Source organism: Gorilla gorilla, chromosome 21 (genome assembly GCF_029281585.2).
Source record: "Gorilla gorilla gorilla isolate KB3781 chromosome 21, NHGRI_mGorGor1-v2.1_pri, whole genome shotgun sequence".
Lineage (NCBI taxonomy): Eukaryota > Metazoa > Chordata > Mammalia > Primates > Hominidae > Gorilla > Gorilla gorilla.
The window spans coordinates 14,776,410-14,802,637 of NC_073245.2; the positions used below are offsets into that span (position 1 = coordinate 14,776,410).

At 45.5% G+C, this 26,228-nt stretch overlaps 1 protein-coding gene across 7 annotated transcripts in view; it reads right to left on the minus strand.

Moving 5' to 3' along the window:
- SLC23A2 (solute carrier family 23 member 2) overlaps positions 1–26,228 on the minus strand; it is a 151,153-nt gene that overhangs the window by 17,281 nt on the left and 107,644 nt on the right. For 5 of the 7 annotated variants that reach the window (XM_004061773.5, XM_031004867.3, XM_031004866.3 and 2 more), the window contains 6 exons: positions 16,230–16,318; positions 15,164–15,234; positions 14,055–14,236; positions 4,923–5,043; positions 4,275–4,431; positions 260–407 (listed from right to left, as the gene is read on the minus strand). In XM_004061773.5, the coding sequence (XP_004061821.1) occupies positions 260–407; positions 4,275–4,431; positions 4,923–5,043; positions 14,055–14,236; positions 15,164–15,234; positions 16,230–16,318 (768 nt within the window). The remainder of the gene's footprint in view (positions 1–259; positions 408–4,274; positions 4,432–4,922; positions 5,044–14,054; positions 14,237–15,163; positions 15,235–16,229; positions 16,319–26,228) is intronic. The other 2 variants (XM_063702272.1, XM_063702273.1) reach the window with 1 other exon arrangement.

Below are 26,228 nucleotides of genomic sequence, written 5' to 3' on the forward strand. Positions count from 1 at the left end.
TTGATGTCACTGCAATTAAGGAAGGGTAGGAATTCTGTTCCACGTCATGGACGAGGAAAATGAAAGTAAACAAAGGCAGTGGTGTATCAGACAGTCGAAAGTAAACAAAGGCGGTGATGCATCAAACAGTCGCCAGAGTCCTGCTGCTTGGCTGGGCTCCTGCTGAAACTCTTGGTTTTGTCTTCAAGGTAATGTAAACCTAAGAACAAAGTAACAAGGTGCTGGGACCAATCAGGAACTTGTCTTCTCAGGAACATACCTGTTTATTGCGTGGATGGGGGGTGGTGGGGCACAGGACAGCCGCGCACACGCGTAATAGTCACCAATAGACTCGATGATGCTGGCGACCACGGCGCTGAGCATGCCGATGACACCAGCCGCAGACACGGTGGGCAGTCCCCACTGAACTGTGGGAGGAAAACAACCATGAATGCTCCTAGAGAGGCAGGCGAAAGTGACCGGGACCAGTTACCCAAAGTCATTCTGAACGCTGCAAGACTCTACAAGATCCATTCGGATTCTGAAGCTCATGGAAACTGTTCATTTTAAAATCTTAAGCACCAGATGCCTGGGACAGTTGCTAAGTCAGATGAAGATGGCCATAATGAGGACTGATGTGCACTGTGTCTTTAATTAAAAGAAAACATCGTAGCCAGGTGCGGTGGCTCACACCTGTAATCCCAGCACTTTGGGAGGCCGAGGCAGGCAGATCATGAGGTCAGGAGTTCGAGACCAGCCTGGCCAACAAGGTGAAACCCCATCTCTACTAAAAATACAAAAATTAGCCAGGCGTGGGGCATGTGCCTGTAATTCCAACTACTCGGGAGGCTGAGGCAGGAGAATCACTTGAACCTAGGAGGCGGAGGTTGCAGTGAGCCAAGACTGCGCCACTGCACTCCAGCCTGGGTGATAGAGCGAGACTCCATCTCAAAAAAAAGAAGAAGAAAAAGAAGAAGAAGACATTGTTGGGCTGGAAGAGGCTGTAACTTCTCTTTCCTGCTTCCAAGCCACACTCAGTATCCACTAAATAACAACTGAAAGTGGCCTGCCACGTTGGGAAATTTGTATGAGGGATTTATAGCCCTGCTGTACAGAGCAGGGTACAAAGCAGCAGTGGCCTTCCCCAGGGGAGGGCATCAAGTGAAAAGGCAGTGAGAAATCACCAGCTATACTTAAATCCCAACAGTAAAGCATCCATAAGGTATGGACAGTCCTTCTCTACTATAATACCAGAACCTTATTTTTATATCATAAACCATGTTATGGGAAATTAAATAGTTTCATTTCAGAAAGCAAAGTGAGGCCCCACTGAAACTTCATTTTAAGTCCCGCATTCACTTAATCCCTCATTAGATACTTTTTTCTTTACAAGTATATTTATTTGGACTTGAAAGCCATAGGTCTTATTTAATAAAAATAGCATGGGTCTCTTTCGTGTGAGAATGAATAGACTCCTTTGATAAAGGAGTAGCCCTTCTTCCGTTGAAGCATTAGTTATAATACACTCACTGAGCAGAAAGCACAGTGGAAAAAGAACAATGGCTAAAACATGGTCTCTCATGCAGGAGCCAACAACGTAGCTGGGGGCACAGGACACTCCAAAAGATCCGGGGAGAGGGAAATGGCTCAACTTCAAATGGAGGCAAGCTGAGCTGGGTCACAAGAAGCACCAGTGAGGCGGTCAGGAAAAGGCGAAGTCAGGCCCTGGCCAGGGAAGGATCTGAGGAGGAGGTGGGAATGGAGGTGCCCCTCCAGGGATCGGGAGGGTCTGGAGGGTGGGGTTTGAGGGTGTTCTGGTGAACGCAGAGCTCTCATACAGGGCACGGGGCAGGAGGCAAGTTCTGGAAGTGTTCCAAAAGCCATCTAAGCCACCTAGAGGGGTTTGGCCTGTGTTGTAGGTAGCCTAGAGCAACCACTGGATTGGGAAGAGAAAGGATACAAAGTCAGACGTGCAGAATAAGCTTGGAGTGCGGTTAAGGGCAGAATTGCTCCTGCCTCGGGCTTGTTCATTCTGTGGGAGCAGCCAGGGGATGCAGAGGCAGCCCTTGGTCAGGGGTGCAAGGTACGCAGGTTGATGGACGCGGCTCGACACACCCTATGCCAGCAGCAAGAGGCCTGCTCAACGTATCAGCTCCAGGTTAATTTGGAATGGATTTTCCTCATTCAGAGGCCTTCCTCACCAAGGAACATTTTGCTTTTTCTAAATTATCTTTTATACTGTTATCTTGTTATTGTTGTAGCATTCTGGTTTCAAGAATTCTGGTTGCAGCATTCAAGTCTAGTGTCTTGATTTTGAAGGGGGATTCTTATTTTGATCCTTTTTCCTTCAGATATATATCTATATTTTTTTTTTCTTAAAGACCTTGTTGGCTTCCAGCCTTCTCTCTTGAATCTGTTATTTCATATCTCCTTTTACCAAGAACCTTTCATTTAGTTTGTTACTTGACAGCAGGGTTTTTCAACCTCAGCACTGTTGACATTTGCACCGGAAATCTGTATTATATTAACAATCAGTCCAGACCATGCCTAGTGTACTAAAGACTGAAAAGCACTGCTCAGGTATTCAAAAGCCCCTCTCTGGCTTGAGACAAAGCACTGGAGAGTACTACATATGTATACAGTAGTACGACTATATCCCTGGAGGTGGCATTCTAGCTAGTGGAGCTCTGGTACCCCACCAGCCCTCAGCAGGCCAGGAGCCCTGCGTGCTCGCTCACGGCCAGCACAACCTCAGGCGCTCTGTCTACTAAGTTTCGCCTTCTCGTGTGTGGCCCCATGGGTCCTAGTGAACTCCCTCTGGCCCCAGCACCTGTACAGCTGCCTCTCCTGGACAGCCCAGCTTGTGCCCCTACTGGCACCCACTTTGGGAGTTGTCTGCACAAGCAGAAGACCACCCTGTATACGCTGTGGGGGCTTCTACCTACCTGCCACCCCCGCCTCACCCTCACCCTGACTGCCTCACCAACTAATTTTAATTTCATTTTATCTCAGACTACAGGTATGTTTATGAACCATGCACATTCTTTCTTGGAAAAAGAATAGGTCTGTATAAATGCACACTTAGATCATACAATCTGATGAGAAAGTTATTTTAGAAAGATGAAACTTTTTTTTTTGAGACAGTCTTGCTCTGTCTCCCAGGCTGAAGTGCAGTGGCGCAATCTCGACTCACTGCAACCTCCGCCTCCCAGATCCAAGCGATTCTCCTGCCTCAGCCTCCCGAGTAGCTGGAATTACAGGCACCCGCCATCATGCCTGGCTAATTTTTGTATTTTTGTAGAGATGGGGTTTCACCATGTTGGCCAGGCTGGTCTTGAACTCCTGACCTCGGGCGATCCTCCTGCCTCGGCCTCCCCAAAGTGCTGGGGTTACAGGCATGTCCCACCGTGCCCGGCCTGAAAGACGAAACTTTTTAAAGCTTTCCTAAGTGTATTGAGAACAAAAAGAACAGCCAACACTCATCATTCAACATGCTCAGAGCAGTCATCTTTAACCCAACCTTAAAATTCTTGGCTTCTCTCTTTTTCTCCTTGTCATTATAAAAAATGAAAATAAGATGGTTACACAGGGAAAGAAGTGGGCTGAACCTGACTAAGCTCAGGCTCCAATTCTAATAAAAACCCAGACGCCGGGACTAGAGTCTTCACAATGGAACCAAGTGTGTAACAACCACTGGGATCACCTAGACGGGGCCAGCTGCGAGTCCAGGTGACACAGCTAGGGAACGTATTCACACCCCCAAGAGTTACACAACACTCAAATTAAGATGCAGCTTTTGGCCATTAGTGACTATCAACTTACCTCTACAGCTGTGGCCAAATTTAAAAGATTATGGCTGCCCATTAAGAGATTATATAAATTCCATCATGCTTGAGCAGGTTGCTTGCTAATCCCCAGGCTGTTCCCACTCACATCTTTCCACTTTGGCAGCTCTGGGACCAAGCAGCTCTATACTTGCCTATCTAAGCAGCTGCCCTCAAATCCTGGCCACCAGAGCTTAAACCTGGCAAGAGACCCCTTGTCCAGGATTTCATCCTAGCAGATCCAAAAGAGACAGCTAGCTAATCTGAGAAGGGAGCCGGTCAGTCTCTGTGTGTTGGTTTCTGCCCCCTGGGGACAGGGCCTCCCTTACTTGCTGTCTAATCCTCTCCTGACCAGAATGGCAAGACCTTCAGGAGACAGTCTGGGACAAAGAAGGCTGTTCTGCCAAATTCCAACCCCTCTCAGTTGGGCCCTCTTGGGCTCTTGACCCCTCTAGCCATCAGAATACTTACATGGGTATGGAACCTTAAACCACGGGGCTACCAGAAGCACGCCTTGCCTGGCATCTGTGCGAGCATAGAAGCCATACTTTGTGCTGTCGGGAGGGAAGACGTCTGTCACCGTGAAGATGAAGCAGAGCAGCCAGGATACCAGGATGGCCAGGATGATCTGGAGTGGTCAAGGGGAAGCTCTGTCAGGCCAGAAGGGCTCACAGGTGTTGGCAAAAAACACGTCTTCCCGCGGTCTGAACATCACACCCGAGAGCCCACCACAGTCAGTAGTACTTTGCAGACATATTCTTCCTTGAATGGAATCTCATTGAGAGAGCAGTTTCATTCAGGTGAATTTATCTTACCCATTCCAAAGTCTGGCTGGTAAAACAAGAATGGACATCGTGCCTGCAGAGGCCACGTGGAGTCAAATCTTACTCAGTCCCAAGGACAGTGTCCCCTTCCTTCGGCACTGCTAAAAGGATGTGCTCCCATTTCAGAATCAGAATGTTTAAGTCTATGATGATCTGAGTGGTCATTAGTACCCTGGTATCACTGCACAGATATGATCCCCCAAGGAGGGCCTGCTTAAAACCCTCCCTTCACTTAATCATCTTACATATTAACCGAAGGCAAAAATGTCAGCAGGGGAAGAAGTCAGCTACTCACAGGGAACATTTTGAACAGCTGTAACTTGTATGCAGTCCATCCTTTCTTGGATTTATAAATCGGGAGAGGAAATTTAACATTTCTGGCATATTGAGAAAACAGTAATACTAGGAATATTGTCCTGAGGAGAGAAAGAAAACAAACTAGGTCAAAAGCTGTTACGTCTCTGTTATAAAATAACACTCGAAGCTTCTATGGCAAAATTGACATAGTGTTCAATTCATTTACCTAGAAAGCTGCTAGTCCTCTGAACTACCATTTGAGAAATAGTACATCTATTGGAATGTACATCTTTTGGAAATACTACTTTGGGGGAAGATGTTACAACTAATTTGCCTAGCATTTTCTTGATACTGAAATGAAATTCTGATGTAAATGCCTTAGGACAGCTTTTCCTAAATAGAATAAGAAAACCCAAAGAATGTACACATTGATGGGAAACGCTTACACTATGTAAGGGGAAAGGATGCCAGATACAACATAAACTGTAAGATTATAACTATGAATTAACTACACAGCAAACCAAGAAACTACTGCATGTACACACAAACAGGTAAGAAGGACATGATCCAAAATTCTCCCAGGGATTCGCTTTGAGTAGTTACATGATTTGCAACTGGTTTTCCCACTTTTCTGTATTTTCCAATTTACTTACAGCATGCATAAATTACTTTTAAAAGGGCAAAAAGTAAGCTTCACTGCTCAAGAAAAGTAGATACAGTAGAATTCAGTATTAATAACATTCCTGGGAGGCTTCTGTGTGCCAGACATTACACTAATGTCTTCCTGTGCAGCATCTCAACCTTACGGGGTGGCTTCTAAGATGGTCCCCTTTTCACAGAGACAAAGCCAGAGGTCCAAGATCACACGGCTAGGGTTGCAGCATTGGGGGCCAGGAATCTAGCTCTATGGCTTGAACTGAACTCTTTCCTTTTGCCACCCTGGTCACAGGGCAAGGAGGCTGGGCTGCAGAAGTCCCTCTCCTTGAGCCTCACGGTCCTGACTGAACTGCACTAAGTGCTATGGGAGGCAGCCACAGGTGCTGACCCCTCCACGGCAGGACCATGGCACTTCCTGACACACCAGTCCATGACATCGGTCTGGTGTCCCACGGGGCTGGCAGGTGTGGGGCCACTTCCCATCCCCCGGGTGGATTTACTCATCACCCAAACAAAACTCGTGCCCAACAATGCGTCTAAGCCTCCACGCGGTCTCGCTCTTTCACTCACAACCTGAGGTAGAGCAGGCAGGAAGAGTAGGTTCTCAGTCAAAGCTAAGCTTAATTGTTCCCGGGCACAGTTCCAATTGTTGAGATGGAATCATTAGCCCCATCGACAGCCGGTCAAGTGTGACTCCACTGTCACATTCCTAATGAGGTGTGGATGGCAGCCCAGCTGGAGAACATGCGTGTGTTGCTCCACGGGTCTCCCTGCCTACTCAGGCACTTCGGTGAACTGGTGATCCATCAGGGGTCTCTGCCAGTACCAGTTCAAGGTCGAAAACACACACAGTGCCCACGTTATTTCAATTCCTCTGGGATAGTGAAGTTTAACAAAAAACAATATGGTAACAAGGGATACTAAAACTGGAATATTTTAAACTTAGACCTACATACGATTTTCATGTCTGGAAAAAATAAATGCTACTTATTTGTTTCAGAGTGAATATTAGGAGATCCAAAGACGCCCCAGGTCTGCTAGTTTTGTCATTATTTCAGGCAACACACCTGCACATTTAAGAGGGGACTGAGACCACACAGAATTTGAGGAGGGACACCCAGATCTTAGGCCCAAATCTGGCAACTCAAATTTAGAAAGCAGATTAGGCAGCAGATGAACATGACTGTTTCTTTCTGCTCTAAAGCCTGTCTACTTCGAGTTTATTTTTATTCTCAAATACACCTGGAGGCAGGCACCCTGTGACAGAGAGGCAGCAGCTTAGAGGTGCAGACCTGCCCATGTCCACATATCTTAACTGAGCAAAGGGATGAAGCGTTCTAGCCCCAGCTCTCAGGATGGGCTGCTGTCTACTCCACTGGGTGCTTCCCACCTCACGTTTACCTTTGCTAACTTTTACTTTAAAATGTTATGCAAGTAATACATACTAAATTCTACAAAAAATTTAAAAGACAGATAAGCAGAAAGAAAAAGATAAAACCCTGAAGATCATCCATAATCCCCCTTGAGTGATAAAATCATGTAATATTGTGGTCTATCTGTTCTGAACGGTTTTCACTCCCTGGATATTTGCTGGGTGCTGGAGGAAGACAGATTGTCATCTTCCTTGTCCCCAGACATGAACAGGTTATTATCTAAGCCAAACTGGAATCATGCTTTACACAGCTTCCTGACCTGCCTCAGTATCTATTTGCTTTTCCGCCTCATCAGACAGAGATTTGCAGCAGCACCTTAGTGACTGCTTAGCATTCTGTTTTATGGACATACCAGGGGAGGGGGGAGGGATAGCATTAGGAGATATACCTAATGTAAACGACGAGTTAATGGGTGCAGCACACCAACATGGCGCATGTATACATATGTAACTAACCTGCATGTTGTGCACATGTACCCTAGAACTTAAAGTATAATAAAATATAAATAAATAAATAAATAAAAATTCCCATACTGTATGACATCGGAAGCAACATAAACAGCTTTAATTGAAAAACTGTATCATCATTGCTTCTAATACTCAGTCTTTTCACATTGAGGTATATATTTCAGCATTTTTTTTGGTAGCAGCAAACATGTAAGCTACATGCATGAGCATCAGTTGAGAAATGGCTGAATACATTATAGACTACATTATTAAACACTGTGCAGCTTTGGAAAGAAAGAGATCATCTAAACATGCTGTCTCAGAGAAGTAAACCCAACAAATTATTGGGGTAAAAATGAATAAAATTATGTATATATACTAGTTTGTACTTATTTGCATAAAAATATAAAAATATGTAAGGATAAAAACAAAATTTTTTACTAGTTAACAATCACGAGATTTTTTTGAGAGATGGAGTAGGAGGGGACTATTATTTTACTTTAGATTTCTGAGCTTAATTACTGTTAAATTTCAAATACCTAGAATTTAACTGAATTGGAGGGAGCTGAAAAACAGTGGGATATAGATAAAAGTATACTGTTTTGGAGTGCCTGGTATTGACACATGGGGGTTCATTCAACTATTCTCTTCACTTCTGAATAGGTTTGAAATTTTCCATAAGAAAAGTCAATAAAAAAATAAGTTTTAAAATGTAGGTCCTACCAAGGACGTATGCACTGTGCCAGAAAGAGCAGTCACTGACCGGCTGCACTAACCTCCCCTGAGACTCCGTCTCTAAACTCCATCTCCATCAGAGTGACTTAGTTTGTACAACCTCATTCACTCTCAATTCCAACAGAATCATGTAGATAATACGCATTTTAATAAATTGGGAGGATAAACCTTTTTCACACTTTAATGAGCTAGGTGTAGTTCCTTTTTTGCTAAATGGCTACTCCTATCACACCCTTCATCTATTACTCCACTGGGATTCTCTCACTTTTAAATTAACCAGTAGAACTCTTTACGAGTTAGGGATGTTAGCTTTTCTTGTGACATTTTTATGAGTATTTTCCCAGCTTTTTTTTTGAGACAGAGTCTCATTCTGTCGCCCAGACTGGAGTGCAGTGGTGCAATCTCAGCTCATTGCAACCTCCACCTCCTGGGTTCAAGTGATTCATGTGCCTCAGCTTCCTGAGTAGCTGAGATTACAGGTGCCCGCCACTACACCCGGCTAATTTTGTATTTTTAATAGAGACGGAGTTTCACCACGTTGGCCAGGCTGGTTGAGAACTCCTGAGCTCAAGTGATCTGCCCACCTTGGCCTCCTAAAGTGCTGAGATTACAGGTGTGAGCTGCCACGACAGATTTGTTTTTAATTCAGTGGTTTTTGACGTTTTAAATGTGTCAATAGTAAAATCTCTTTCTCTTTCTCTTTTCAATATCTGCTTTAAGAAAGATCTTCCCTCCCTTAGGATTAAAAACTTATTTAGGTTTTCTTCTAGCACTTTTATGGTTATTTTGTATATTTAAGTCTTTAATTCAACTGAAATACAATTTGATATAAATTAGGAGTCTAACTTTTTCCCAAAAGTAATTAGTTTTTCCTACATAATTTGTCCATTCCCCACTGGTTTCAAATGTGACTGCCATCTATACTAAATATTTATTTTTCTTTAATTCTGTTTCTGTTCTTCTTACTCTGCTCTGCCAATGTCTACCCCTGTCCCAGGACCACAGTATTATTTATGAAGCTGTGGAATGTATTTAATTCCTCTACAGGCAAGTCACCATCCCCTCTCCTCTCTGATCTTTTTGGTATGGATCCACATTATTTTACTTTCTTGTTTTATAAACTGACTAGCACATCTAGAATAACTTTAAATGATACCCATGATAATAAACAAGCTTATTTAAGTTCCTGACTTCAAAAGGTAGGACTGATTTGAGTCTTTCATCATTCAAGTAGGAGGCATTTTTATCTTACGCATAAAGATCCTTCTATACAGCCAGGCACGGTGGCTCACGCCTGTAATCCCAGCACTTTGGGAGGCTGAGGTGGGTGGATCACCTGAGGTCAGGAGTTTGAGACCAGTCTGGCCAACATGGTGAAACCCTGTCTCTACTAAAAAAACAAAAAAATTAGTCGGGAGTGGTGGCGGATGCCTGTAATCCCAGCGACTTGGGAGGCTGAGGCAGGAGCATTGCTGGCAGCCGGGAGGTGGTGGTTGCAGTAAGCGAGATTGTCCCACTGCACTCCAGCCTGGGCAACCAGAGTAAAACTCTGTCTCAAAAAAAAAAAAAAAATCCTTCTATTCTCACATTGCTAAGTTTGCAACAAGGATGTAGGTTGAATTTTAAAAATAAAATTAAGGGGAGGGAACTATTACCATAGTTTTATCAATAAGACCTTATTAATAAAATCTACCCTGTAGTCCCAGGTACTCTTGGGAGGCTGACGAATGAGAATCGCCTGAACTCAGGAGTCAGAGGCCACGGTGAGCTGAGATTGTGCCACTGCACTCCAGCCTGGGTGATGGAGCGGGATCCTGTCTCAAAATTTAACAAATAAAATAAAACCTACCATGGAGCCATGATCGATTTCAACACATTTTCTAATATTTGATCATCTGTGAATTCTTGAAATGACACATTATGCCTTGTTCTTTCATTGTGTTATCTGTAGCAGCATCTTCCCAAACAACGTTCTAAGGAATAGTCTGTCAAGATATGCTTATAGATGTGTGACATTTAAAAAACAAATTAAGGGTGGACAGGGCTGGATACTAAGGCCCTTTTCTGAAGGTGAATAGAGTCTTTTGCACATTTGCATTTTGAAAGATTGGAAGGAGTCTTACAGTAGAGAATGATGCTGAACTTTAGCATGCTACCTGAAGACATTTGAACTCAGGGCTCATTGCTTAGAATGTGCCTCAATACATCCATCCGCTCAGGATTTTTTGCTTTTTAACACAACCCCAGGAAAGAAAACAATGGTCCATGGTTCTCCTTTTGTATTAGGTCGGTCAGAATTTGCCACTAAGATTGGCTGGGGAGTTTCCCTCCTTTCACAGAGCTCTGGAACAGTTTAAACAGTGCATATAGTCTCTCTTCCTTGAAGACTGAATGCACTCATTGTCTAACCATCTGGGCCCAGGGCTTCTTTTAGGAATCAGAGTCCTTCAACAACTATCTCGGCTGTTCTTGTGGTCATGGGTTTACCGGGCTTCCTGAGCCTTCCTTTATTAGTTCACAACCTGCTCACTGAGCACCAGCTCAGCCATGGGAGGGGCAGGTGCTGGGGGTGCTGAGGTGACCCACCCAGAGCGTAGGCCCTGCTCTCACAGAGCTGACAGCCCAAGGATACAGAAGAGCTCTTGGAAACTGAAAAAACACCAGAGCATAAATGACAATCTTGGCAGAAGGAATAAGAGATAAAGCCAAGGAGAATTCTCACGAATAAAGAAAAAAGACAAAGAGATAGAAAACAGGAGAGGAAACAGGAAGAGTCCAGGAGGCTTCAGGAAGAGGTTCCAGAAAGAGACAAGTAAGGGTGGAGTGGAGGAAGGCATCTAGATAATTCAAGATCATGTCCCACCTCTGCATGCCTGGGTGCTCAGAGCAAAGGGGCTCCAGGTATCCAGGCCAAGAGACGCAAACAGATCCACTGAGGGCAGCACGTGAGGCTCCAGACATTGGAACAGTAAGAAAACCCCAAAGCTTCCAGAATTCTAGCTTGTGTCTAACTGATGTTTCAAAAGGAGGGGAGAGAGGAGGACCCCTGGGAGACATGAGGGAGAAGCTGGGGACAGTGAGGAATCAATGGCCAAAGGGCGAGCGAGGCTCACAGAGGGTGGCGGCAGTGAAGGCCTGCAAAAGAGAACGGGTTCAGAATTTGTTCAGGAGGAGGAAGGGCAGGATGGGCTGTGTGGGGGATGAGGGGAAAGGAAGACTGAAGAACAGATAGACATTTCTGGCTGAAGCAACTAGGGGCACGGTTGTGCCATTTACCGAAAGGAGGAAAGCAGAAGAAACTGGTTTCAGGGGCAGGAAAGGAATCAAAAGTCTGGGGCTTTTTTCATTTACAGATGGAGATGTCTTGTGTAACAGCAAGTGGAGAGGCAAAATAGGGGCTGGATCTGTAAGTCTGGAGTTTATAGGTCTGAACTACAGGTTTCCATGGAACTATCCACCATCAAAGAAATGCGATTTCCTTGGGGGAAGTGCATGGAGAGAAGGGGGCCAGGATCAAGTGTGGAGGCACCCCCATACTTAGAGATAAGAGTGAGGAGGAGTCAATTTTGGTTACTTAAGTTTTCTGAAAACCACTATTTTCTTACTTTTTGTTTTAATTTGGGGGGAGGTAACAGTTTTGCTCCCTCTGACGGGATCTGTGGCAGATCTATGTGCACAGGCTTCCTCTTATCCTGCTTAGCTTCGCCAGAAGTTTGTCTACACTGGGTTTTGTCTCCCCCTCAAGAGATCAGCTTTTAGATTTACCACTTCTATTTGTGTCACATTTTCTGTATCTTTATTAATTCGTTCCCCCTGCTTTTACTAGGTTCATTTTTTTGTCCTGTTTTCTTAGCTACTGAAATTCTTCATGTGCTGTATCTGCTTTAAAGGTTGTGAATTTTCTTGAGAACACCTCTGGCTACTAAGTGTGACTGGTGCTGTTCTTGCCATCATTTCCTAAACTATCAGTAATTAACTGCAAAGTTTCAATTTCCTCTCTGAGAGTGATTTTTAACACTTTTTTTTTTTAAGCTTGTAAGTGCTTTGTGGGTTTTGTTCATCCTTTTGTTACTGGTTTCAAATTTTACTGTACTATACCTACAATTTATCCATTTTGGCATTAATTACATTTCGCTGAAAGACTATTCTCACATGCCATCTTCCCATCTCTGCTGGTGTGAAGAATGTTTTGACCAACCTTTGGTGAAATGAGAATAGTAAGAACAATTTTGGGCTGGGCACGGTGGCTCATGCCTGTAATCCCAGCACTTCGGGAGGCCAAGGTGGGCAGATCACCTGAAGTCAGGAGTTTGAGACCAGCCTGGCCAACGTGGTGAAACCGTCTCTACTAAAAATACAAAAACTATCAGGGCGTGGTGGCGGGTGCTTGTAATCCCAGCTACTTGGGAGGCTGAGGCAGGAGAATTGCTTAAACTCATACAAAAACTAGCCGGGTGTGGTGGTGGGTGCTTGTAATCCCAGCTACTTGGGAGGCTGAGGCAGGAGAATTGCTTAAACTCAGGAGGTGGAGGTTGCAGTGAGCCAAGATCGCACCACTGCACTCCAGCCTGGGCAACAGAGCGAGACTCCATCGCAATAAAAGAACAATCTTGGGAAAGCATGATGATGGGTATTCATGCTCATGTGTGAGATGTGTCTCCTTCAAACCTTGTTTAAAGAAAAAAAACTTGATATTTTCACACACCTTAATTTAATTTGTAAAGTGTAGATAACGATTCTGCTATGGTTCCCTTTTATTTGTACGTCATGTTCTAATACACAGAACAGGATTGAGTATGATGGGTTCGGGCCCATGTCCACCACTTGGGTTTTGAAACCCACGGTGGCCACTTAATTCACTGTATGACTCTGGGCGAATAACATTACGTCGTGGTGCTCAGCGTCCCCTGCTGTTAAAGGGGATACCACTAGGATGTGCCTTATCTGATACTATATACAAGTGCTATACAAAGGATTGATGCACAGTGAAAGATCAATAAATACCACCTGTTATTAAATAACTGCAGACTACTTCACAAAACAAAGCAAATGAAAAACTCTCTTATGTGATGACTTATTTTGTTTTAGGAGTTTTACTGGCTGGTTAAATTCCAGAGTAAGGGAACCATATACCTACACATAATCAACTCTTAAACATGCTCTGCAGACACATAGAGAATGTGGGCTCTGTGTTACAAAGAGTTCTGTGACTCTAATCATCAGTAGTATTATCAAACTCCCCTGTGACTTCATTAACACAAAATGTTAACTTTACTTAAAGGGCAAGGGACCTCTTTAATGGATGTGACATTCTGTACAAAAGGACAGGCACTGACTAGCAGGACCCTGGCAGAAACCATGTCCCTCCCCCAACCACCCACCCGTCAGGAGTGCAGAGCTCAGTGTGGCCTGGGGAGAAGAGTCACATCATCAATGCCAACAGACCTTTCCCGCGACTTCTCTGGAAATACTCCAGATTCCTGCCACTCTGGAATATTTTTGAGTCTCATGATATAAAAATTTGGCTTCTCAGTATGTCAACTCATGAACATGAGACTTGGCAAGACCTCAAAAGTCAAAAACAAATGGCGCCACTACCTTACCCCATTACCAAAGCTTAAAAACTTACAATCCACCCTCTTCATATCGCTGCTAAGTCTGTCATTGTAATACGTCAACTATATGTCACTTCCCAAACTCTGGGTCAAAAACCCTTCAACTATTCCCCAGCACGAAGCAAATAAAGTTGAAACTGTCAGACCATTCTTATTATTGAAAAACATTATCTCCTGAAGTCTGTGTGAATGTTCCTAAAGGATGCCCCGCAGTGGTGGGATGAGGGGAGATGTTTCCACTTACAGCATGGCAATGCCCCAGTGCTTCCCGGCTCTCTCCCCCGCTGCCTGGAAACCAGAGAGGCCAATTAGGGCCACCGTGGGTGTAATGGTCAAGGGCCCGATATACTTCAGTAGAGCCCCAGGCAGGCCGAGGAGGCCGATGACTACTTCTATCAGTGAGGACATGATGATGGCCCCCTGGATCTGCAACAAGAGATGGCACAGACATGACAGTGAGCTGCTTGTACACTGCACACTCAGAATGTCACCTACAACCACAACTGATAATTCTGCAAGGCAATAAGTTATTACATCATCTAACTTGGGAGAGATAGCTAGAAAATTCCCCAGGACCCGACAAGAAACTTCAGGGGGCACTAACTGGGGCCTGCATTCGTGATGCAGGTGTATTACAGAAATGGGTCCCGGACACAGGGCCCACATGCCTTTTCCACTGCTAAACGATGCAGGCAAAAATTTATAATTCCCTTTTAAGAAACACAACATTTAAAGACCAGCCTTAGAGGAACACTGCAGCATAAAGACTCTCAGCTTTAAAGAGTGAGCCCCCCAGGACATCGACAAGACAATGTTGTTGACAGAAATTCTAAAGGGATGTTTTTAGTGTGCAGAATGGCCACATCTGTGCTCATTCTGAACTGATGGTGAATTATCTCACAGGTTTTGGAAAATATTAATACACTGTCAGCCGTTCTTCATGTCTGCTTCTGTTCAATTGCACTTTGGCAGACAAACATCTTTAGTTCTTTCAATGAACACAGGCAAACACTGAGGCCAGAGTGAACAATTCTGTTATCTGTCGATGAGCCTCTGTAGCTCCATCCAGTGAGCCACGAACCTCAGCCAGCTGTGCTGGCGGGTGTGAGTGGACAGGTCTGTGGGTGTGCAGGAGGGAGGAAACCATTCCTTAAGGTTGCCCAGAGCATTTCCATATGCTTTATTTTAGAGTATTGCTTAACTACATTCCCTTTAACAAGAGAAATAAACGTATCAGTCATTGAAAAAGAAAAGAAGGGCTCAGTAAAAGTAACTGCTATTTCTTGGGTCAACCAACATTGAAGCTGAGAAGAAACATGAAGAAGCCAAAAGCAGACAACGCTTGTCTTTTACCTCTCGGATCCGGGGATACCAGATGTGTTCTGTGTGCAACAGCTCTGCTGTTCCGTTGGCAACTGAAACATCTTGAAAACAAAAACAAAGTTTTTCTTGGAGTGACACTGATGTCTCACATGACATATTCATTTTACCTTTTAAGAGGCATTTTCTCCCTGTTTTTATTACATCTGTTTCAATCCCCATCCCTAAAATTCAACCTCCAACAGCATAGCTTATCTCACTGAAGGGTGGATCCTCAAATGCTAATTTAACCAAATGAACTCATCGACTGAGCTCCCCAAATGGTCAAAAGCTAACTGAAGTGGTGATACACGTTACCAGCACCAGCCTCACACAAAAAAGCCAACCTTTGCACACAGCTCATCGAAATGCCCGACAGCAAGGTTGCTGGACTGAGGGTTGAAAAACTTAGATAAAACAGAGGGCCTTTTCCAGTTCCCAGACCAAATCAGTGGTCACAAAGTAACTCCTAGGAGCAAGGAAGGAAATGAAGGCTGGAAAACTTTGCTCCTAGAAGGTCAAAATGTAATTGTATTTTTGAGAGTACAGGTCTGACTCTAATTTTCTCAAATTCCTTATCTTTTCCTGGCCTTATCGGGTTCCTTAAGGATCTTTGCAATCACTAAGGAAGGGGAATGAAAGTCATTTGCAGCAAACCACAGTAGCCAGATCCTTAAAAAGCAAAGATGTTTCAGAGAAGGGATGCTGACGCAGCAAAGAGAGTGATTACTGGTGGGTCATAAAATCCACTGAAAGAGAGAGGCAGAAAAATAGCACAAATATTTTTCTATTCCGTTCCTATATTTGTCAATTTCATTAACATAGAGAAATGAGGTCAATTCTGATCCTTTCTTGCTCTAGGGTTAGGGATGAACAAGTGGACAGAAAGAGAGAGACAGACACGATCCACAGATGGAGCATTCTAAGCTGTTTGTGGGTTTGTGTGCTTTGTCCCTAATTCTTGAAAGGATTTAGCGCTGCTGAGGGCAGCATGTCCAGGCCTCCCTTTACACCTGCATTAAAGGACCCCAATGACATATGTGGAAATAACTGCAGTTACCTGTGGTGTTACATTTCCATTTATCTAAAGACAGGATGGCTCGAGCAGGGGCCAAAAATGCAAAAGCACTGGCCTGAAACAGGGGTAACCTAAAAGAAACGAGACCAAAACCATGATCACGGCATCGGGAACTACCGAGGTAGTTCACTATTTGACAGCTTAACAGTCTTTTCCATAGACATACAGCACATGAGTAAATGCAGGCACACCTAGAAGAAAAAGCCCCAGTTTGCAAAGGTTTCCTGTGCCATGCAGCCACAGCCAGTGGCTTCTTCATCCTCCCCATTGCCACTCTCCTCCCACCCAGGCAGCTCCAGGGTGGGCCCCGTGGTCAGTGCCAACACCCCAACACCGGCCCCTGCCATCACCACCTTTCCTCTTGCAGGCGGGAGACTGCGGGCATTTGAGGTTCCCTCTTTCCTGCTGAGCTTATAAACTCCTTTTTAAACATCAGTGTATTTCTGCTTTTTTACCTCCCTCCTCCTCCCTTTAAAATTCTTATTGGTTATCATAGGAACAAATTTCCCTCCGTTGTTTCATTTTGTAAATCAAAAACTGCCCTAATCGCCGATTACAGATAAATCATAATAGTAATCTAGATCTACAGAGCTGTAAGTTACAACGTGACAGCAGATAAAATAAATATTCTGCTTAATCATAAAAATACTTAAAGGTATTCTAATATATTTTAAAGGGCCCAGAAAACTTGCAGAATCTCCATTAAATTTGCTGCCCACATCCTCCAACTAAATGCAGAGATCCTCAAATGACATGATTTGATTATATTTTAGATACTTCATATTGACTTCATGAACACTTTAGCTATTCAAAAAGACTACCATTTTTTAATGGAAATGTACAGCATTTCAGCTAAGTCACATTAAACTGGCTTTATGGGTTAGCATGAGAACTTAATCACTATTTTTAATATAATTTTGAGGGTAAAATATTAAACTGACTCCTCCTGTTTGCAGGGCTGGGAACTCTCACACATCCAAATCCTGAAATGCCCCAGAGAGCCTAGTCAGTGGCCTGGCCAGCGAGACAGGGACCCAGCATCCTTCCCTTTGAGCTGTCTGGCAGCAAGTCCTACCCACAGTGAAACAGGAACTGGACTGAGAAATCAAACTGGCTCTGGCTAAAGGACAAGCAGTCTCATTGCAAGTCCAGAGCCCAGCACACACCATTCTGAGCCAGTGAGGTCAAGACTTCCTTGTTACAGATGCTCTCCTGGCTGTTTAATCATGCAATGACATCAATCCAGAGTAGGAAGGGTGCTGGCTTTAAGGCACAGACGCAGGCTACACCATACAAACCAGATGCACTGCTGTTGGCCACTCCCACAGGCATGCCCTTCAACAACCATCCAGTTATAATTACCTGCCAGAGGGGCCCAGAGGATAGCGGAAGTGAAGGACACCTGAAGTGGGAATGTACGTCAAAGGGAAAACACTGTTTGACTTCTAGGTATTCCATAAGCACAAATTTTCGGGACTGTACTGAAAGGACAGCGTGTAATTAGGGACGGATGCTGTATGGAATGGTCCAGATGGCATCTGGTTTACCATGGTTTCAGACTTCAGCCAGTGCACCCTAGGGCAGTGGAATACAAATGGTGAATTGTGTTTAGAGATTTTATCCTTAGGAATGTGGCCATCACACATCACACTGTGTTGGTGATCCACTGGAAACGGCAAAAGGAAAGACTGGATCTGGCTTCCACTCTTCAGTCAGACCTCAGCCTGAACGTGACCTTGGCATCCAACCTGGGCACCTTTCAGGGTGAGCATTTGGTGGCTTAACTAGGACTAAAGGTCCCGAGAGCACTGCTGTAAAGATACTCGCTCATTTGCAAGCTGCTGGGACCCTGAGTTCCCCTGAAATAGAAGACGATAGAAAAAGTCTCCCGAGATGATCTGGAAAGGGCTGCTTATGCCAGCATTACGTGTTCACATCTAGCCAGGCAACACCGCCTGACACAAGCTGTTAAGACGCCAGCACTAAGTGTGGGCTCTGTCACTGGCTTGACTGAAACGTTCTTAGGGAAAGTTGCAACAAGAGCATATGAACACGTTAAACAAACGAGAGCTTCCCTAGATCACAATTAACAAAGCCAATTTTCCAAGAAAACGGCTGAAGGTGATGAGAGTGGCTTTTTTAGGTGCTTGCCCGGTGTGAAGACGGTCAATTCTCAGCTCTTCTCTCTGCACCCAAGGCACGGCCCCTGTCGTACTCATGGGACCAGGTAAACCTCAGGCACCCAGGTGGGTCTCCCCAGGCCGAGAAGACTGCCTGCTCTTTTATTTTGTACTAAAGACTGGAAAGGAAATACATTAAACTGTGCTTTTCTTTACACCAGGGGCGGCCAAACCAGCCAGTGGGCCAAACCTGGGGTGCTACCTGTTATGTAAGTAAAGTTGTACTGGAACAAAGGACAGCCATTTATTTACTCATGGTCTAAGGCTGCTTTCACGCTATCACGGTGGAGCTCAGCAGCATTAACAGAGACACGCAAAGCCTAGGCTATTTACTGTTGGCCTTTAACAAAAGAAGTTTTTCTGACCTGTCTACAGGGAAAATATATCTTAAATATGTGAAGAGGCAGTGGGTTTCTGCAGCTAGAAATTCTCACAGTTAATAGTGGTCACTAGACATTAGTTTAAAAAACAAAATCCGGAGCAGACCAGCAACTTTGACATGACGAGATCCCATGTCGGGCTCCAGCCTCAGGACAGCAGGAGAACCTAAGCAAACTCCCACAGTCCTTACTTTATTCAAAACCCTGCCAGAGGCCCCCCATGTCCAGCTTGGTGCCCAGGTAACCTGAACCCCACTCCCAGCCTGGTATCTCTCACCAGCTCCTTCATACGAGTTCACCTTTCATTTGTCATTTAAGGTACAGAGAAAATATCACCTCCTCCAGCAAATATTCCAGGATCTCCTTTGAATCTGTAATGTGTTCCCCTACAACTTAGGACTTTTTGTCAAGATTTCTGCAAGTCACCTCCCAAGTTACCAGGAAGCTGCTTCAGGATTCTCTGGGAGTGCTGGTTAAATGTGGAGATTTCTGCATCTCGTCCGGATTAGCCAGATTCAGGGGTGGGTGGCACCAAATCCGCATTTTCAACAATGCCTTCTAGAGGTGGCTGAGACTGACAACCCCTGTGCCAGGTTAAGGGATTTATCATTTTGTCACCTGATAAATGATTCTTGGATATCTGCTTGACACCAGCACAATTATAAGCAGACACGACGATGGAAAACACTTTCTGAGCCCTTCTGTTTCTGCTGCGTGAAGAAGACACTAATCATGGTCACATATAAGGGGCTGTGATGTGACAGTGTGAAATGCTGTGGGACTCTGCAGGTGCAGTCGCTTGAGCGAGTCTTAAAGAACGAGAAGTGCTTCGCCACGTGTGTGGGGGTTATGGGTATTCCGGGCAGAGAGAGGGGAGGTGCAAAACAAGAGCCACAGGACGGACCCAGGAACCCTCAGAGGACTGCAGATTCTCCACTTGGGAGAAAGCACAGGGAGCTCATATGATGAAGGTCAGTGGGGACCAGATGACAAATGCCCCGCGTTCTTCCCGCAGCAAGAGGGAAATGAGTGAAGGACCTGCCCTGAAAGGACCACCGTAGGAGAACTGGGAGAGGTGACCTTAACCCTGAAGCTATTCTCAGTCTTGAAGGAACCAAGCCAGAGAGGACATCCCAATAGGCTGTGGCATGGCTCTGTGTGTCATCTTTGCTTTTTAATTCCCTTTGGCATCCGCTCACATGACGAGCCAGCCTGAATCAGATCTCCGCCTGTGTCCAGCCTCTATCTGCTCCCTTCCTCGGGCTGCTGCTGTCTGTGCTGGTGTACTCCCCACAAGCTGTCCTGCCCATCTCAACCTTGAGGCGGGCATCCCCCGATACTAGGAAGTGGATTGGCTTCACCCACCATCTTGACCCACCATGTATCCTCAGCACCAATGAATACTTAATGAAATGAAGGAGCTATTTATATTCTCAGAAAGGACTTCTATTAAACTAAAAATAAGAGGTTAAGTCTTTCTGGCAAGTTGGTTTTGACTGCACATTTGGAAGAGAGTGGTGATTAGATTAAAAGTACTCAGAGTTGGGGGTGAAATGTGCATGGGTTTTCATGATTCAACCAGATAAGCCTCCAGATGCCGGGCGGCTTGCAGTCCTCCTCTGGTGCCATCAGAGAAACTTTAAAAGCCAATGGTTCCTATGGGAAACACCACGAAGATACAAAATGTATCTGCCCAGAACTAAACTGTTAATGAAAATGAATAAAACAAAAACAAAATTCACCAACACAGAGCATATATAGTCTGTGCCCGGCTTCCTTAATCTACCAAGACAACAACCAAAGTTGGTACAAAACCCTGCATTGTCAAATGAACACTCAAGAGTCTAAACTGCAGGAAAAATTTTTGAAAAATAACCCTTAAGAGATGTGACAGGTTTGGCTTTGAGGAGCCATAGGTTCTTTATTGAATCTACCACTAGGAGTGTGTGTACCAAGTACTTTTAAAGAAAAGCAAGGCCAGGCGTGGTGGCTCATGCCTGTAATCCCAGTACTTCGGGAGGCCAAGGCAGGAGGATAACCTGAGGTCATGAGTTCGAGACCAGCCTGGCCAACATGGAGACACCCCATCTCTACTAAAAACACAAAAACTAGCCAGGCATGGTGGCAGGTACCTATATCCCAGCTACTTGGGAGGCTGAGGCAGAGGAATCTCTTGAACCCGGAAGGTGGAGGTTGCAGTGAGCCTAGATCACGCCACTGCACTCCAGTCTGGGCAACAGAGCGAGACTCCATCTCAAAAAAAAAAGAAAGACATAATGTGTCAAAGAAAACTTTTTCTTAATTGATGACATGTTCCATCATTTACTGTATCCATCCATCCATCCATCCATCGACCTGCTGAACTGTTGGAAAGCAGCCTGCACTGTTCTATCTATTCGTGGTGATGGTGATGTGATTGTACACATGGGTATAAGCTCATCTAACCATACAGCTTAAGGGTGAATTCTGCTGCATATCTATTGCCCCTCAACAGAGCTGACATTTTAAAAACCTATGTCTATCAATCTAACAAGTGTTTTCAGGGAGTGGGGACTTAGGAGGGTGGGGGTAGCAGAGGCAGGGAGATGACAACACATTCCTTAAAACACCAGAGTCATGCCAAATATTGAAAAAACTCCCCAAATTTAAAACAGGAAAAGAGCTTCCATCCTTATTTGGTGATAAGTACTGTTCACTCCTGTGTAGAGCTGCTTTTGCCAGGGCAGTCACCTGCCTAAAAAGGAAGAATGGGGGTTAGGGGAGGGGAGGTGGGGGAAGCAGAAGGCCATGGGGAGGAGGACGAGCAATTCAGAGCCCGGGGAAATGTTTGGGGCAAGAAGGACCTGACAGTTGAAGAAGAAAGGTTGTAGAAAACCAAATTCATTAAACTTTCATGTAACAAGAGGACTCAATCAGACTCCTAGGCCCTTGAAACATCACAAATACCAGCTAACAGAGGAAGGGTGGAGTAACTGAAGGGAGACCACCCAGAAAAGCTAGAGTTGCAGGAACAAAAGCGAGTAGACCCGCCTTAGAGAACAAGCTTAGCTGAGGCAAGAGGGTCTCCGGCCTCAGGAGGGGCTGGATCAAATGCCCTTACAGCTTTCTGATGGCCTCTGCCATAGATTCCAGGGTCAGTGGGGCCCACCCTGGCTGGGGACACTGGCAGTGTGGCCAACCCCAAGCCCTGCCGCACTCATCAGGTCCGCGTTGCTCCACAAGGCTGTCCAGCCCTTGCTCGCTGTGCACCCGCTGCACTACCTGCCTCCTTCCCTCCCAGTGGGGAAAACTAAGATAAATAGAGTCAGCCACTGAGTGTGGACAGGTACCAGGCATCAGCTCACCTGATGCTCGCTAACCATCTTTCTTTTGAGACAGGGTATCGCTCTGTCACTCAGGCTGGAGTGGTGCGGCGCAAATCACGGCTCACTGTAGCCTTGACCTCCTGGGCTTAAGCAATTCTCCCACCTCAGCCTCCCGAGTAGCTGGGACCACAGGTGTGCACCACCACACCTGGCTAATTTTTTTTTATGTTTTTGTAGAGACAAGGTCTCCTTATGTTGCCCAGGCTGGTCTTGAACTTCGGGGCTCAAGTGATCCTCCCACTTTGGCCTCCCAAAGTGCTGGGAATGCAGGCATGAGCCATGGTGTCCTGCTCACTAACAATCTTATGGTTAGTTTACCATTGAGGAAACAGGGCTTGGAGAGAGCTTGTCCAAAGTCACGTGACTACTGAATGATGGAAAGGGAGTCCAGCCGCCTCTGCATCCAAGGACTCAGTGCAGCTGGCAGTGGGGACAGGGCAGAGACCCTCAGCCAAGGTCGTCACCTCCGCGTTCTCACTGGTCTACCTTATCTCGGCTCACTGCAACCTCTGCCTCTCGGGTTCAAGGGATTGTCCTTGCCTCAGCCTCCCGAGTACCTGGGATATAGGCACCCACCACCATGCCCAGCTAATTTCTGTATTTTTAGTAGAGATGAGGTTTCACCATGTTGGCCAAGCTGATCTCCAACTCCTGACCTCAGGTGATCCGCCCGCCTCAGCCTCCCAAAGTGCTGGGATTACAGGCATGAGCCACTGTGCCCAGCCTGGTCTCCCATATTAATGTACGATTTTAAATTCTTTTTTAGTTAAATGGATGGTAAAAAATTTTTTTATTTGGGCACAAAACCCTATAATCTGCCATTATGTGCCTGCTTGACATGACAGAATACAAAGGATCTGACATCACCTACACAGTAATTTTGGCAACAATGTTTACCTTAAATCAACCATGCCTCCAGCCCCATCTTCTGGTTGACAACAAATCAGAGGGATTGTGGGACAAATCAAACAATATGACAGGGACACAATCAAGACAAAATCAGACACTCACGAGACACCAGGTCTGGAATCTTTTAAAAAAGATGACGACGTGGGGAGGAAAAAGGTGGAGACAGCAGAGAGACACAACAAACAAATGCACCACACGAAGGAGACTGGTTTAGAGAGGGAATAATGGGGAAAGGTATTTTAGGAACAACTGGGAAGTTAAATACGAACTGCATATGAGACGATGAAACAGAATGATTGTTAATGTTCTTAGGTGTGACAAATTGTCTCCTGTGATACACAAGAGACACTCTCATTGCTAGGAGAGTATGTAGGGGTGAGCCATCATGCTATCTGCAACTTTACTTTTTTTTTTTTTTTTTTTTTTTAGACAGGATCTCGCTCTGTCTCCCAGGCTGGAATGCAGTGGCGTGATCATGGCTCAGTGAAGCCTCATCTCCTGGGCTCAAGCGACCCTCCCACCTCAGCCTCTCGAGTAGCTGGGACCACAGGTGCACGCCACCACACCCAGCTAATTATTTTTATTATTTGTAGAGACAAGGTCTCACTATGTTGTCCAGGCTGGTCTCAAACTCCTGGGCTTAAGCAATCCTCCCGCCTCAGCCTCCCAAAGTGCTGGGATTACAGCCCTGAACCACCTTGCTCAGCCTGCAACTTTACTTTCAAGTGGCTCAAAAATCAAAAAAATTACACTTGTACCCCAACATACATATACAGAAAGAGAAGTGGGGTCTCTCCCTTGCCCCAATCTGATCACCGCATCCCTCCATGCTTCTAAGTTTTATAAACAATCATGAGTTCGAAGTCCCCAGATTTAAGACTTAAAAGTCTCCTGGAGCCACCCCTTGTACTCAGTGAGCATATATCATGGACAAGGTTCCATTACGGGCCCCAGGAACCTGACAGGATAGAAGACAGAGGAACTCTCTCTCCTTAGGGCAGACAATCTGGTTAGAGGCCAGGTTCCTAAACCAGCTACAATGATTCTCTTGGCCAAACCCTACCTTTTCTTAGCACATGAATGTGCTGTGTGCCTACAGCAGGCCTGAGAATGGCCAGGAGGGGCTCCTCTCAGAGGGGGCATCCTACCTTTCATTTTGCTGGAGAGGTCAGAGTGATGCTTCTAAGAGGGGCCTGGAGTGAAAGGCTGAGGGTGGCCCCACAGACGCCGTAAGACTCTCCTCCCACCAGCCTGCGGGAAAGTCAGTGTGGTGACGGCAGAGCAGGGTCTTGGAGGGCCCTAGAGACACCAAGGGTCAGGGGTGGGAACTCTGGGAAGCTCAGAGGTGCCACAAAAGAATGACGGCTGCAGGCTGGCTAGGGGACTCTCAAAACCCTGACCTGATTTCTCTGGATTTTAAAGGCTTTGTACTAATTCCTGGAACAAGGGTTAGCTGGAATTGACATCACAGACCAACCAGAATGAGAACTGTTGAAACCTCGCTCAGGGGAAAACTCGGTAATGAAGACCTCCTTGACACAAAGCTCAGGGGATCAAGGTCAAAGGAGAGGAGGGAGGAGGAAAAGGTAGGGAGGAAGAGGGAGAGGGAGAGGGAATGCCATGAGGAAGGGCCGTGAGGAAGCTGCCTTTCCCTAAGCAAAGGCTTGGAAAGCACCAAAGCCTCCTAAAGTCCTCGACAACTGGGGCTAAGGCCCACAACCTCCAATGCAAAAAGACAACGGCCCCTGGAAGAAAAGGAAAACTTTCATGCCAGGGGAGAGATGTGCAGTGAAGGAAGAAGGGTCTGCAGCCTGCACAACTCAGACATGCTTCATGTGGTCTCAGCCAGTCAGCCTTGGGAAATGTACCCCCATGCTGTGGCATCTACAATCGGCCTCCTGTTCTTACACTGCTCAAACTGCTTCCCAAGCCAGCAGGGAGGTGAACCATGCTGCCTGCTGACCTGGGTAGTTCTATTTAGGTCTTGTGACACAACAGTGGGCAAGGTGATGCCCTCTGTGACCAAAAGTATTTACCCCAAGTTCCCCCAGGCCCTCCCTTTCTTCTGCAAAGACACACATCTGTTTCACTGTGTCTTCTGCAAAGACACACATCTGTTTCACCTTCATGGGTTTCCCATCAACTCTGATCATTTTTATAGAATGAAACAGGTTTCCAGGATAGCATTCCACTCAGATCAAGAGCCCATGTGAAATGAGGGGGACGACTTGACCACAGCACCTTGTTCCTTCCTGTAATCTAGACACTTCTGCACAATAGAGGGCCCACCCCTCAAGGGCACAGGCCATGGTTTGTCCTCAGGCTCCCTTCACCCACAACATCCAGCGTGACAGAAATACTGGGTACTCAGCAAGAGGCAGTCAAATGCACAATGCAGGATACAGAACCGAAACACAACAGGGGAACCACTTCGGAGCTGGAGAAGTCTGACACTGTGTCTTAGAAATCACGAAAGCTGGACACGAAAAACTTTTCCTTCTGCTGCCCTAAGCCTAAGGAAATGAGTGGTGAGCTTCTCCAAAAGCAAAAACACAACCCAAAAAAGCCCACAGAGGCCATCTGCCATCCTTCCGGCAGTGCTGCTGGGAGTCAGGCCTGCACGCCCGGCTGCATCTGCCTTTCCTCTCCACCTTGCTCCCTGCTCGCAGTCTCTCTACCCCAACTGCTCTAGCTATTTATTCCATCCTTTTTTGAGCAGAAAATAAACACAGAAGTCTAAAAGAAATGATAATTCACAGCCTATGATGGATCTATCTAAGCAACTAGCAGAACTAAAAGTCTAAAATATGAGTTCACATTTTCATATGCAAAAACTCCCAAAAAGTATTTTAGGAAACATAATAATCTACAAAAACACAATAGATTCATTAAAATAAGGCGAAATATATCATTCCCAGGACACCTGAGGGAGAAGCCTTCTTTCATTTTCACAAAGGAAACGGGGCTGGAGGGGTCACTTGTCCAAGGTCATAATGCCACATGCTATAAACATATCTCTATCCTCAGAAATGTAGGTTTGATACCCAAGGGGTTAGAATTCCATAAAAGTATCCCAAAATCTGACTTTCACTTGCAATGGCCATGCATCCAGCTCTGGCAGTATTGATCTTGGTGAGCACCCCTAGA